The following is a 14033-nucleotide window of genomic DNA, read 5'->3' as shown; positions in this document are numbered from 1 at the left end:
GTACTATAAGGGAATATTTAAATTCTGCATCAAGGCCTTTGGCAATGTCACAGCAGTCAATGCTTAATTTGAAATAAAAAAATAATTATATTTTTATTATATTTATCTGTACCCTCCTTCAATACTTTTCAATTTAAAAAAGTTTTTTACATGTAATTGTAATTGTACATCACTATATAATTGACCAAGGCACCACTGTTTAACAAACTCATGAAATAAAACTTAGCAACAATGGAAAATGGAAAATAAAACTTAGAAAAATGGACTGACAAGGGATATACAGGTCAAGGGGTATGGGGCCTAGGAGTAGAACAGATCCTTTTGCTTGTTCACAAGTCCCCTTAGTCATTTTTTTTGAATAAATGAAATAAGTAAAATGTGTATTAATAAAATGCAGTGTTAGATTTTATTTTCTGTTAGTAAAAATAACATTAATTTTATACAGATAGAAATCACTTTGGACCCCTACATTTTCTTTGTGTTCAGGAAAAACTTCCCAGTTCCCTCTCCCTCTTGATGACCCTACATATCAGCTATTCTCAGGTTACCTAATTTGTATTGAACTTTAAAGAAAAATATTAAATATTCACATTTAAGAAAACTCCATAAAAGTGAAAAGAGAATAATAATTAAAATTAAAATTTTTACTGTTTTACAAGTTACAATAAATATACGTATAATTAATAGTGATGTAGGCATAAAAAAATGTGTTATCAAGTCATAAAAAGAAATTTCCATGATTAAGGTTAAGATGTATCAATCTCTTCCATTAATATATTTTATTTTAGTCTTTTGCTTTCACATAATAACTTCTCTGATCAACATTGATCAATTACATTGTATTGTCTGTCTCTTTTATAACATTATAATTTCTTTGAGGTTTTCATGTAATATCTGTCCTATATAAGAGGTATTTAGGTTCAGATTCTTGTTATCAATGACTTGTAGTCTCTTGATTTATGGTTATTATCCTAAATATCTTTATTATTCCTTGATATATTTTAAATCATAAGACTGTGTTTCTATATGCTATGTTCTGATAGCGTATAGAGAAAGCTTCTTTCCGAGGCTAGTAAGAAGAATCTCAGAAGAATAAACTTTACTCAAACTTTATAATAGGTAACTGAGAATATAAAATATACTCACAAACAATGCCAAACTTAAAATAAGTATAAACTACACTGTCTTTTGGTATTAAAGCTGTTTACTTGAAAAATTAATTACATGCAAGTACTTTTTGACAAATGTTGATAATACTTGCATATAATTAATTTTTCAAGCAAACAACTTTAATACCACAAGACAGTGTTATTCTTAAGATAACAAAAGAAAACAGAAAGTAAGAAATATCTCAGTTAAATATTTTCTTTAAGAACTGGAGCTGGACATTTTTTATGCTTTCAATAAGCAAAAATCACTTATCAAAAAATACTCATTTTTTGAGTATTTTTGATAAATTAAATTTATTTTTGAATATAAATTTAGCAAAACATGTCTACTCAAAAAGTTTTATCACAGCTTTGATATTAAATGAACAAAAAAGATAAATAAGAACATACAACTCAATTTTCTATAAAGATGCAAGAAACTATGAACCAATTGGATTTTTCCAGAGTCTTATTAAGGATTAAGTAAATATAAATTTAAATTTTAGAAAATTACACAATTTTTAATATAGTATGCAATAATAGTATTGAAAAAAATAAAAAACTGAATAGATTACTGTAAAGGTCATAAACACATGTCTTCTTTAAAAATACCTTTTATATATACACAATAAAATATGCTTAAAAACATTAGACTTCAAATTTTTTATTTGATACTATGTATCACTTTATCTATGTTACACATTTAAGATAGTTTAATCTTCAATAAAACCTCAAATTATCATTGTTTTTAAATGTGCTTATATGATGTGTACAAAAGATAGTTAAATAAATAACATTGCTTTTGTATTCTTTTTATTATTTATTATTTTTGACAGATGTTGCATTATTATCTGTACTACTTTTATGATTAAAGTATTGAAAGAATAGTTTGATGCAAGAATCATATTTCCTGTAAGTTGACAGGAAAACTATTTTATCTGCAGTGAACATATTTTTAATATGACAGAATACTGTTTTCATCACCATAATAATAATAGATTTAATCATTACGTGGAAATTTGTTTACTAAAATTTATTAAACACACGTGAATAAACTTTCTCATGTTGAATAAATTAATTTTAATTAATTCAAGCTTAAAATCGTTCATATTTTTATATTAAATTTGTAGTTTGTAGCAAACTTGATTTGACATGGTTAATTTAATGCATTGAATAGTATTATTTTTAATATTTAATAAGTTACATACCTTAAATATTCAAATTAATTTCAATATTATATTGATACATAGCATTATGAATCAAATTTAATATTATAAAACACAAATATGTTTTAATTAAAAAAAAAGAAAGATTTAATTTATACCTGTAATGGTTAATAAGTAATAAAGATAAACTCAGTAGTAAGACAGCTAAGATTAATAATGGTAAAGCAGATAAATATGACATATTTCAGTGTCATGTCTTGAGAACATATTATCAAACCATACTCTAAAATCAGTTTTTTCTCTCATTGAAAAATAATATAAATACAAAAATATTATATTCACTATACAACACGAAAGCTTTGTTATTAGTGGAATCTATTTTAATTAAATCACAATATTTATGACACTCCAACATACATACATACATACATACATACATACATACATACATACAAGAAAGACATCGGCTGTACACAAAATGTTTAGCTGGCAAAAAAGAGGGTAAGGGATAGGGGAGGAGAAGAAGGAGGGAGAGGAGATAGACAGTAGAGAAAGGTAGGATCCCTCTGAATGGCGAACATTCCCCTCTAGTACCCTCTATGTTTGATGTTGGTGTGTAGTTTTTATGCTGCATGGCCGTAGTCCCCCAAAGGGTCTAAAAGTAAACCTGAGTGTAGTGAACACCAATAATTGAGTGCTGCCACGAATAGCTAAGTGAAGAAGTTAGTGTCAAGTGGCTGTAAGTAGGAAGACTTATATCTAATTAATACTAATAAAACTGAATGTGATCACAAATCTTAATACTAAGTAATAATACTAATACTGCACAAAGTATTGAAGAAATTGCCTCTGACTTCAAAACACTAGCAGTGTAGTCTGGAATTTATTTGGCACCATCTCTACAAGGGTACTAATTTTAATATGATAGTTTTTCAGATAAAAAGTGATTTTTTTCTGCTTGTACTCATATATGCTCAGATATGATTGCTCTGCATCCCAAGTAGCAATGTATAGTATAGAGCAAATGTTATTATTTATGGAAAACTTCAATGTTCAGGTTGTCAATCAGGAGTATAACAACAGTGCTTATCTGGAGGACTTTTAGCATGTTTTTCTTTCGTAGATCAAGTGCTAGTTGGATGTGGCAGCAGGATAATTTCAATACATAAAGCCAGATGAATCATTCAGTACTGTCAAGCCAACAACATAAATGTTCTGTATTGGCCTGCAAAATGTCTAGATTTAAATGTAGAAAATATCTGGCATCTTTTAGAGGTAAAGATATGCTACAATCAACAGTACAACAAATATGAATAATTTTTTGATGCCATTAATTGTGCTGTTACCAAATTCAACGAAGCTGTGATCATTTGGTATGGATTTATATAGGCCCTTACCTATATAAATCCATACCAAATGACTTTTTGAAATGGTGGACAAGCAGAGAGATCAGATATAGTAAAAAAAAAAAAAAACAGACCTAGATTCTAGTCTTTGATATATGCTTGATACCTTTGATGGTAACAAACATTATGTCCAAGTTAAGTCTTAAAAATAAAAACTGTGTAATATAATCTCACACCAGCACTGTCATTTCACATCATTATATCTCTAAAAGCAGATACAAAAAACACAAATTCTACATAACATCTGTGAAGAAAATAAAATAATTTAGTTAAAAATAAACATAATTCATGAATTTGATGCAATTTAGCAGCTACAATTTTATTAAATGCCATAATGCAACATTTGTAATAGTTGTATTGGAAAATGCAGAGTTAAAAGTTCATATGATTTGCAATGAAGTTTATGATGATGCATTTAGTTATCATTGACTAAGAACATTTTAAAATTATCTTCATCTGTTTTATACAGGGTGTCCATAAAGTCTGTGTGCAATTTTTTTTTTAAATTTATAACTTTTATTAGTATTTGTGATACAGAAATTATGTAGAATGTATTGGAAATAAGAAAATCTATATTTTTTTATTGTTTTATTTATTTTATTAAGTTTCCATATGTCCAACATCATTAGTAATACAAAGGATAATATGATTTTGTAGTTTTCTAAAAACATTTGCCAATTGATTTATAGTAATGCCTGAAATCATGTTAATTATTTTAGCTTTCAAGTCTTCTAACGATTGAGGTTTGGTTGCATACACTATTGTTTTCACATGTCCCCATAAAAAAACGAATGGAGTCAAGTCTGGTGAATGTGGAGGCCAGGAAAATGGTCCACCTCTTTCGATCCATTGTTAAATAATTTTACTTAAAACTAGGTACATTAAGCTTTCTAATACTTTTTGTAGATTTTTTCTATTACAAATACTAATAAAGTTATAAATTTTTTAAATTGCACAGACTTTATGGACACCCTGTATATTGTACCTCTTGCTTCTTATACATTTGCATATTTATCTGATTGGACTATTTGGATTAGCATATTAATTTGTATTGTATATAAATAATATAGCATTTAAGTGCTGGGTTGTCCATAAATGATGTCATGCTTCATGGGGAAAGTAGTTCAGAATGTGACAAAATACAAGGGGAAAGATAGGAGAATGATCCTCGTGATGTCATGTCTCACATTTACCATTAATCAGTATAATATATGCTTTTTTTAATGCAATATGTCATATTTAAGATATATTCTTTGAAAATTTAGTTAATGTGCTTAAATTTATATAAGAACACTAAAGATATAAAAAAGTAAATGTGTATTATACAATTACTTGGGTATTTCTGATAATACATTATAATCTGTTAAAGCCACAGTAAAGTGATTCATACAACTTTTGTGACTATAATAATGGGAAATTTACCTCGTCACATTCTCAATATCTGTATGGTACAAATGACTCCTTGTGTTTATATACAAGTCTGAAATCAAATGAATTTTAGGATAAGTACTGTCATGAAATTGCTGTGCTGTTGATATAAAGTTATATGTCATCTTTATCTCTAAGATCTGTTGAGATAAATGAGGTAATTTTATGTATATGTAATGCTTCAATATTTGTCAGGATATGGGACTGAGACCAAAAACAAGGTACAAGTTAAATAGTTATTTACTGTTAAAACAAACAGCATATCAGATCACGGTTAAATGAAAAGGGCTTATCACATCAGGATGACTCAATTATTCAAATATAACTTTTATTAATATGGGAATGCATTTTGGGTACACAGACTTCTCATCAGCCCATTTAAAGATTAGACATATGGTAGTAAACACAATAAATATCTAAAATATTGTAACAAAACATAGTTTACAGACTGATATTATAAATAACACTGTGCACTGTGTACACAATTATATAAAATACTAAATTAAAATTGTACAATATAATAATAAAAACAATCAATTGTTATACTAACTTTTTGTCAATTCCAGACTAACTGGTCTGGAACTGACAAATTAAACTGTTGTCTTCATAAAACATAATATTGGTTCTGTTAATAATAAGTTATTAGTTACATTTATGACTTAATTTTAATAAATTAAAAAAATTTAAAAATTTTTGGTAACTTACTTTACTCATTTTAATTTTTCTGTTAGTTATCGCTATAACATACAAATAACACCTTATCCTTGCCGAGAAAATATTTATTTCATAAAAACAAACGTTTTCAGCCTGATTCACAGGCCATCATCAGGTTGTGAATGAAATTAGAACTAAAGCATTCCAAAATAGAATATAAATTAAAAAAATTAAATAACTAACAAAATAACATAAAATAAAATAAATTAAAACAAAACAAAAATTCATCATATGAAAAATATAAAATAAGAATATAAGATTGTTTACTAACAATATATCTAATAAAATTAAATTAATAATTTAATTAGTTGGAGTTCTTAGTAAATTTTTTAATCATAAACTTCCATGAAGAGGGAAGACTTTCTGCATCCCTTGCATTCAAACATTCTTCATGTAGTTTACTCTTATAAATTTGGATCTTTTTCGCCGTCACCGCCAAAGATGGGGAATATACAGGTTTGATGATGGCTGCATCATTCCATTTGACTACAGTCTTGCGTCTGTGCCATTTGTGACAGAATTGTTGCATTGGGCTCTTTTCTTATATTATATTTGTCCTTTGAGTCTAATTACCAAACTTCTCGTGGTTACTTCGATATAATCTTTTTTAATATCCAATTGCTTATTTTCGTATGGAATTCTGTAAACTCCCGGTTTTTCTTCTGATTTTCGTATGGAATTCTGCTATCTTTATCATTTCTGAGGATTTTATATAAATTTGGGGCTCTTTTTATAAGCATTCTGGAACCTTTCTTGTCTGCAACTTCCTTCATAACATTATTCATATTTTCATTATAGGTAAATTTCACGACTCCAGTCGGGACACTTTTGCATGACCTTTTTTTGTTGTTCACTTCATATTTATTTACCATTCCTAAGATTGTGCTTTTTCGGTAACCTAGGGTTACCGAAAAACCACAATCTTGGGAACAAGCACAATCTTTATGAAATAAAAACAAACGTTTTTATTTCATAAAAATGTTTATTTTTATGAAATAAATATTTTCTTGGCAAGGATAAGGTGTTATTTGTATGTTATGTTCTGTGGTTTGCTGAGTACTTTCTACTATGTTGAAATAAGTAAGCTTCAATTCATATTAACCTATTATGTTATATTATCATCATTAATAAAAATATATCAAAAATGAATTACAAATCATTAAATTATAATGTACATATTTATTTACCTGTTTTACATTATGTTGTTTAGACTATGTCATAATTTTATAATATTAATAGAACATTTAGACTATACTGCAAACTCGATACTGATGATTTACTTTAATCTTGATCTCAAGCATTTTGATATAATCTCATTCCTCAAACTCACATTGTTATTAATTCTTTTTCTGTTATTGTTATAATTTCTATATGTTCTTGAAGTTTCATTTTTATATGGTTATTTTCAGTTATAATATATTTTATACTGTTTTTCACAATTTCACAACCTTATGACAAGATTAAATTATTCTTAATGGCATTTATATGTTCTTGAATTCTTGTGTTCAATTTTCTTCCAGTTTCACCAATATATCTTTACTCATCTAAACAACTACAATCAAAAAAATATACAATATTATCCTTTTTTAAATCATTATAATCTTTTTAATCAGTTTTCCTATTGTTTTTGTATGATCTGTCATGACAATAATAATTACATTTTTTAGCTCTTTTTTTAGCTTTTTCAAATAAACCACAGATGTATTCTATTTTAAGATAATTTATTTTAGTATCGTTCTATTGCTTTCTGTTTATTTTATTTTCTATTAGTTTAGTCAGTTATTTACTGTGTTAATAAAGACACCACTCACAAACACCAACTGGACTTGGTATTGCAAGTGTCTTTATTACTTTTAACCAGTTAGTGTATCAGTGGATGTTACTGTGTTAGACTTGTAAAAAAAAGGAAATATAGAGATGTCTCATCATTCGATGATAATTTATAAATCTGTAAACTGTAATTTCTCATGGAATGGGTGAAACTAGTTTTGAATTTGTTTGGAATACTTTATTTCAGAAAGTAATGCAGAAGATGTATATTGATGATGTAAACACGATAAAACAAAGTGTTTCCATGGAAATGAAAAACTTGCTGGCAAAGTGTAGTGAAAATAAAATTTTGATTGATGTAATGCTATTGTCATGTAGTGCTTTATTTTGATAAAAATGTAAATAAGTAATTTTATGTTAATATCCATTATATAATTGACACAGTAGACTATATTTATATGGTAATAATGTAAAGGGTTTATCGGGGGTGACAACCAATATGACATTATTTGTAAGATGGGCTTTGTCACAGTGATGTGTTATAGCTTCATGGGGCCTAGGCAAATTTGGATTAGGGAGCCCCACATATAGTGTTGAATTCAGGCATTTTTCTTTGAGAGAATTTTTGGGAGAAATATATTCTTATAAAACATTGATTTGGTGCCCACTGCTTGTGGGGTCCTAGGCAATTACCTTTTTTTCTCATAGGATAATATGACACTGCTTTGTCATAATGTAAAAATGAGTGATATGAGAAATATGAGAAGGATGGGGTTAAAGATGTGAAATTTTAACTTGACGTCATTCACGGATGGCCCTTGCTATATTAAAAATATTCTATGTTGAAAGTTATCTTATATAATCTTGAGAAAGAAAAACAAATATATTTTAAGAAAATTAACTTTCATTAATTTAATTTGTTTCTATCTCATATGATATTATTATTGCTCATTAAAGTTGTTCATAATTACATAGAAACTTTTTATATTGGAATAATTAATCCAAAATATTAAATAAAATAACTTTGACAACTTTACAAAGACTTATATTAATGCTAGAAATGTTAATGTGAAATTTGCAGATGGAATGTTGCTTGTTCTATATAGATAAATGTTATTCCTTATTACAAATATAATTAGAAATGTCAAATAAAATCATATTGCAGATTTATCAAAACAAATGCTTATTATGAAATTAAAATAATAAAATTATTCAAATGTTTTCTATGCATTACTACTTTTTCTGTTATAATTACTTTTTTAGCATTACTTTGTAATCTATCTAATACTTGAGACACAGTAATTGCAATCTATGAAATTAATAAAATTTTAATTACATTATTTAAATGATCATTTTAGGAGTTAGAAACTATAATTCAAAAGAATCAGAAACTAATAATTTATTTTAATTAGAATTTTCAAATTATTTGAACACATCTATTGAATAAATCAATGATAAGATATTATTTAGCAATAAAACACTTAAAAAAATTATAATGGTAAGATGATATATTTTTCTTTCTGATTGAAAATAATGAAGAAATCAAACACTAACATGATAAATAACAAAGTTTAATAAGGAAATTATTTCTTTAATTGACTACATAAAATTGTTATTCACAACAATTTGTCATTTATAAAAATTATCATATACACATTTATAAATGAAGTATAGTTTAGAATATAAATTATTTACTGAGAATAAAAATGTTTACTCATTTTAATTACAGGATTAGGATGTTTAGTGATTTTGCTTGCTTCAGGTGTCACAATTTTAACTACACTTTCAATGTCTGCAATATGTACGAATGGAGAAGTAAAAGGAGGTAATTAATATATTTTGTTTAATAAATATTTATAAATATAACAATTTTTAAATATAATTATTTTAACATAAATATAAAATAAAATAGTCAGTTATATTTGACTAAAGAACTAAATTTTTAAATATATATAATTAATAAATTGTTAATTTATACTATAAATTTATTTTTATTTTTATTTAATATTAGAAACTTAGTAGTTTTAATATTTCTGTTATATTTTACATTTTACTTTCAAATGTTCGAAAAGATGTCCAAAACAAAAAAAAAAAATGTTTATTTTAATAAACCTACAGTTGTAATCTGTATTAAATTATGGCATTTACTGCTACTAATGATATATTTTACAGGAGGAACATATTATATGATTTCCCGAAGCTTAGGTCCTGAATTTGGAGGTGCTATTGGTTTAATATTTTCTTTAGCCAATGCAATAGCTATTGCAATGTATGTTGTTGGTTTTGCAGAAACTTTGAGAGACCTTCTCACAGTAAGTTTATAATTTTATTTTAATTTTATTTANTTTGTATATTATTACTCTCCTGGCTGTTGTATACTATAACATAGGAAAAATGTGATGATCAGTCAAATTTTGACTCCCTAGTTTTTTTTGCATTTCTTGATATTTTGACACTTGAGGAACCCAAAAATGTAAAAAAAAACCCTTACAAAATTGTATGTGTGTCTGTATGTATTTTGCATTATATCTCAGGACTGGCTGAACCTAAACTTTTAAAATTTGGCAGGATTATTTCTATGTATGGAACATTGATGCTATTAAATTATGGTGATTTATTAATGATCAAGGGGGTGTGGAAATAGAAGGTATCATATCTCAAGAGGAAAACTTAATAAAAATTTTACTCATTATTCCTGGTTTCCTTAATTAACCTCCTGTTCAAATGCTGGGAAAATTGAGCAAGAGCTTTTGCCAGCTTTTGTAGATAAAGATAGACATGTACCACTTTGTTTTGTGTAATAGATGACTTCATCATTTTATGTGAAATTGTAATAACCATACATGTTAAATCGTTTTATTTAACATTTATATCATATTTTCAATAAAATATATCATAAATATCATATGTTTCTAATACTTCTAGCCTTCTACATAAAAATAAACTATGTTTTATCATATATAACTTTTGTTGTATTTTAAAAATATTTAAAAATCAAAACATATTAAACTTACCTGCTAATACAACAAATATTTTTACAAAATAAAGCCAAAAAATGATATGGCATATCATGGGTTGCTCTGAAAAATTTTAAGAAATCACCAACCATTTCGCTAGTTTAAAACTTTTTTTGCCACTTCAAATTATTTATCACCACCTGTTTTACTTATTAATTAATGCAGGTGCTGGTAACTTTATCAGTTTGGAATTTGAAAAGCAAAAGTAACATACTAAGCTGTCACTTAGAAATAGGAATCATTTTTGAATAATTTTTTAATGAATAATTCCAAATAATGCATTTGATGACAATGCTCAAACAGTATTTCACAGGTTCTGTCATATCAAAATTTATTCTACTCAAAATAGAACATTTATTGCAGTACCACTTTGCTTTTTACACTTTTTAATATGAATAATAAAATTATTATTGGAAATAAGGTGATTTCTTGGGGTTTGTAAAGGTAATTTATGGTTTGGTGTAAATAATTTTAGTAAAATTTTTATTCACTTTATCGCATGAAAATTAACATTGTGACAATGGTGTTTTGCCAGGGTAATGACAAAATTCACTTTATCAGTGTTCATTTTATGGCAAGTCAACTGTATAACTTTTAACAGTTGCAAAACAAGAAGTTTACTGAAAAATAAAATTACTACATTATAACTCTATACTATTTTAGCTTTATATGATTACCATTATATTTTACCTCATATTCATCATTATGTTTCATATCAAATTATTAGCTAATAAATGATGTTTTCTAAAAACTTTTTATATCTAAATGTTTATGAAGAAAAATTAGTTAAATTATCTTTACAACACTCTACATAAAGTTGTTTTTAATTTAGACTATAAATTCTACATTTAGTTTTGATTTCTACATTTATAAAATGTTTAGAATTCTTAAATACTTAATTAAATGCTATAAAAAATTTTACAAATTTATTTTTAAAGAATTATATCTTAAATTATCAATCATCAATTATGATGTGTGATTGTTTAAAATGCAAATGAAGTTTAAACTTCTCATTGATGAAAATTTTTATACAAGTTGTAATGTTCAAATTTATAATTTTTTTTGTAATCATTTTGCATAAAATAATGTTTTATTTTCCTATTAAAAGTATTTTGAAATGTTTACTAAAAGTCTCAAATTGTTTTTATTTTTAGGCTCAAGTTGTTCTGTTGATAATACTTTTAGTTTCAATGTTTGACTTTGTAATTGGCTCTTTCATCCCACCGAACACAGCACAGAAAGCTCAAGGATATGTTGGCTGGAGTTGTATGTAGTATATTTATCTATATATTAAAACATTATAAATAGATTTAATAAATAAATGTATGATAATTAACTAATACTAAAATCATATTAAAAATATTAAAATATTTTTAAATGCTGCAAGTTTTTTAAAACTAATAGAATCTGTAGCAGAGTATTTATTATCTCTATTTCAATGAATGTTCCACTTACACTTACTGAACTGGAGTGTAAGTACACAGCACAAAAACATCTTAAAGAACCATAGATAACTCCAGTAACTAATCATGGATGGTAGGACAAACATTTTCAATTTTATCCATGAATCTTCTTCAGGTGAAAGGTTTTGAATAGTGTTTAAATTGATGCATCAATGTTAGTTAGTCCTAGCATTCATGATTATCTACTGGAATTATTTGTGGTTCTTTAAGGTTGCTTTTTGTGCTGTGTATTTCAATGAAATAGTAACCAAAAAATGAAAACTTATTCTTATTACATAAAGAAACTGAATAAAAATAAACATGTAATGGCTAATGTGAAGACAAAGATTAAAATTATTGTTTGGAACAATGAAATTATTATGCACAAAATTATTTTACTAATCTACATTTTTTTTCTTTTTATTCATTTTGTATATTATTACTCTCCTGGCTGTTGTATACTATAACATAGGAAAAATGTGATGATCAGTCAAATTTTGACTCCCTAGTTTTTTTTGCATTTCTTGATATTTTGACACTTGAGGAACCCAAAAATGTAAAAAAAAACCCTTACAAAATTGTATGTGTGTCTGTATGTATTTTGCATTATATCTCAGGACTGGCTGAACCTAAACTTTTAAAATTTGGCAGGATTATTTCTATGTATGGAACATTGATGCTATTAAATTATGGTGATTTATTAATGATCAAGGGGGTGTGGAAATAGAAGGTATCATATCTCAAGAGGAAAACTTAATAAAAATTTTACTCATTATTCCTGGTTTCCTTAATTAACCTCCTGTTCAAATGCTGGGAAAATTGAGCAAGAGCTTTTGCCAGCTTTTGTAGATAAAGATAGACATGTACCACAATTACTGATGGAACTTATTTAATTATGATTTGTAGTTTATAAAAAATATAAAAATTATTATTAATTTATTTTTATTTCTTTCAACTCAATTATTTCCTTATTTAATCTTATCCTCAATTCATTATAGGAAATTTTATTAAAATATAAGTTTTTCAGCAATTATAATTATTTTAATTACTGAAAAATTTGTATTTTTAACTGGTTTGAAATATGATTATGTGAATAATCATTTCATAAATTCTAGTATTCAATTTTGCTTGGATATTCATTATAGTTTACTTTAATTATATTCTTTAAAATTAATGATTAAACTTATTATAATTTAATTCAGATTTATAATTTTTATTAAACAATATTATGCATACAAGCTGTACAATATATTATACACTAGATAAACTGATTAAAATTGATTTTGAACAGTTTGAATCAAAAACATAAAGTCTATCTATGACTCAGATCATTTCAGTTCTGTGCAGATACTTATATCATATTGTGTTATCTTGCATTTATCTATTTTTTTAAGTATAACTTTAGTCTAGGTGAATGAATATTTCTTTCATAAAATTGAAAAATTATGCAATAGTGAAAGAAATACTTATGGAAAAGTTTCTAGACATTCCACTCATTATATGCTTTACAAATTAAATAAGAGATTTGAAAAATGACTTACTAAGATTAGAATGACTAAAAACTGAAGCAACAGAAGATTTGTAGCAATTGTTAGAAGTATAAACTGTAAATTGTATATTGATTATGGAGATCTCATCTTGAATGATTTTCCTAAATTTTGTTAGTAGAAACTGGAAAAATGAAAGCTCATTAATTTTAAAATGGTTACTAAAGCCAACCACTGTCATATATAATAGGTATTAATAATAATAATAATAATAATAATAATAATAACTCTCCCGTGGTCACCACCTGGTCGTGGTGGGAGAGCTCAGTAATTTTACTGAACCATAGGGCAATGCAGGCTGGAGCACAAGCTCCTGGTAGGGACACCCATGCCAGTAAGGTCTATGGGGAGAAATGAAGCTAAGAGTGACCACACACCCACATTCTGTGGAGATA

At 26.2% G+C, this 14033-nt stretch overlaps 1 protein-coding gene across 1 annotated transcript in view; it reads left to right on the top strand.

The window, feature by feature from the left end:
* LOC111619911 (solute carrier family 12 member 2-like) overlaps window positions 1-14033 on the top strand; it is a 105310-nt gene that overhangs the window by 49249 nt on the left and 42028 nt on the right. The window contains exons 4-6 of the mRNA XM_023361735.1: window positions 9362-9457; window positions 9805-9944; window positions 11804-11915. Coding sequence (XP_023217503.1) covers window positions 9362-9457; window positions 9805-9944; window positions 11804-11915 — 348 coding nt within the window. The remainder of the gene's footprint in view (window positions 1-9361; window positions 9458-9804; window positions 9945-11803; window positions 11916-14033) is intronic.

The sequence above is a fragment of the Centruroides sculpturatus genome, unplaced genomic scaffold (genome assembly GCF_000671375.1).
Source record: "Centruroides sculpturatus isolate CEXI.00-Female unplaced genomic scaffold, Cexi_2.0 scaffold160, whole genome shotgun sequence".
Lineage (NCBI taxonomy): Eukaryota > Metazoa > Arthropoda > Arachnida > Scorpiones > Buthidae > Centruroides > Centruroides sculpturatus.
The sequence above is the reverse complement of the archived record's forward strand: the minus strand, read 5'-3'. Positions and strand labels throughout refer to the sequence as shown.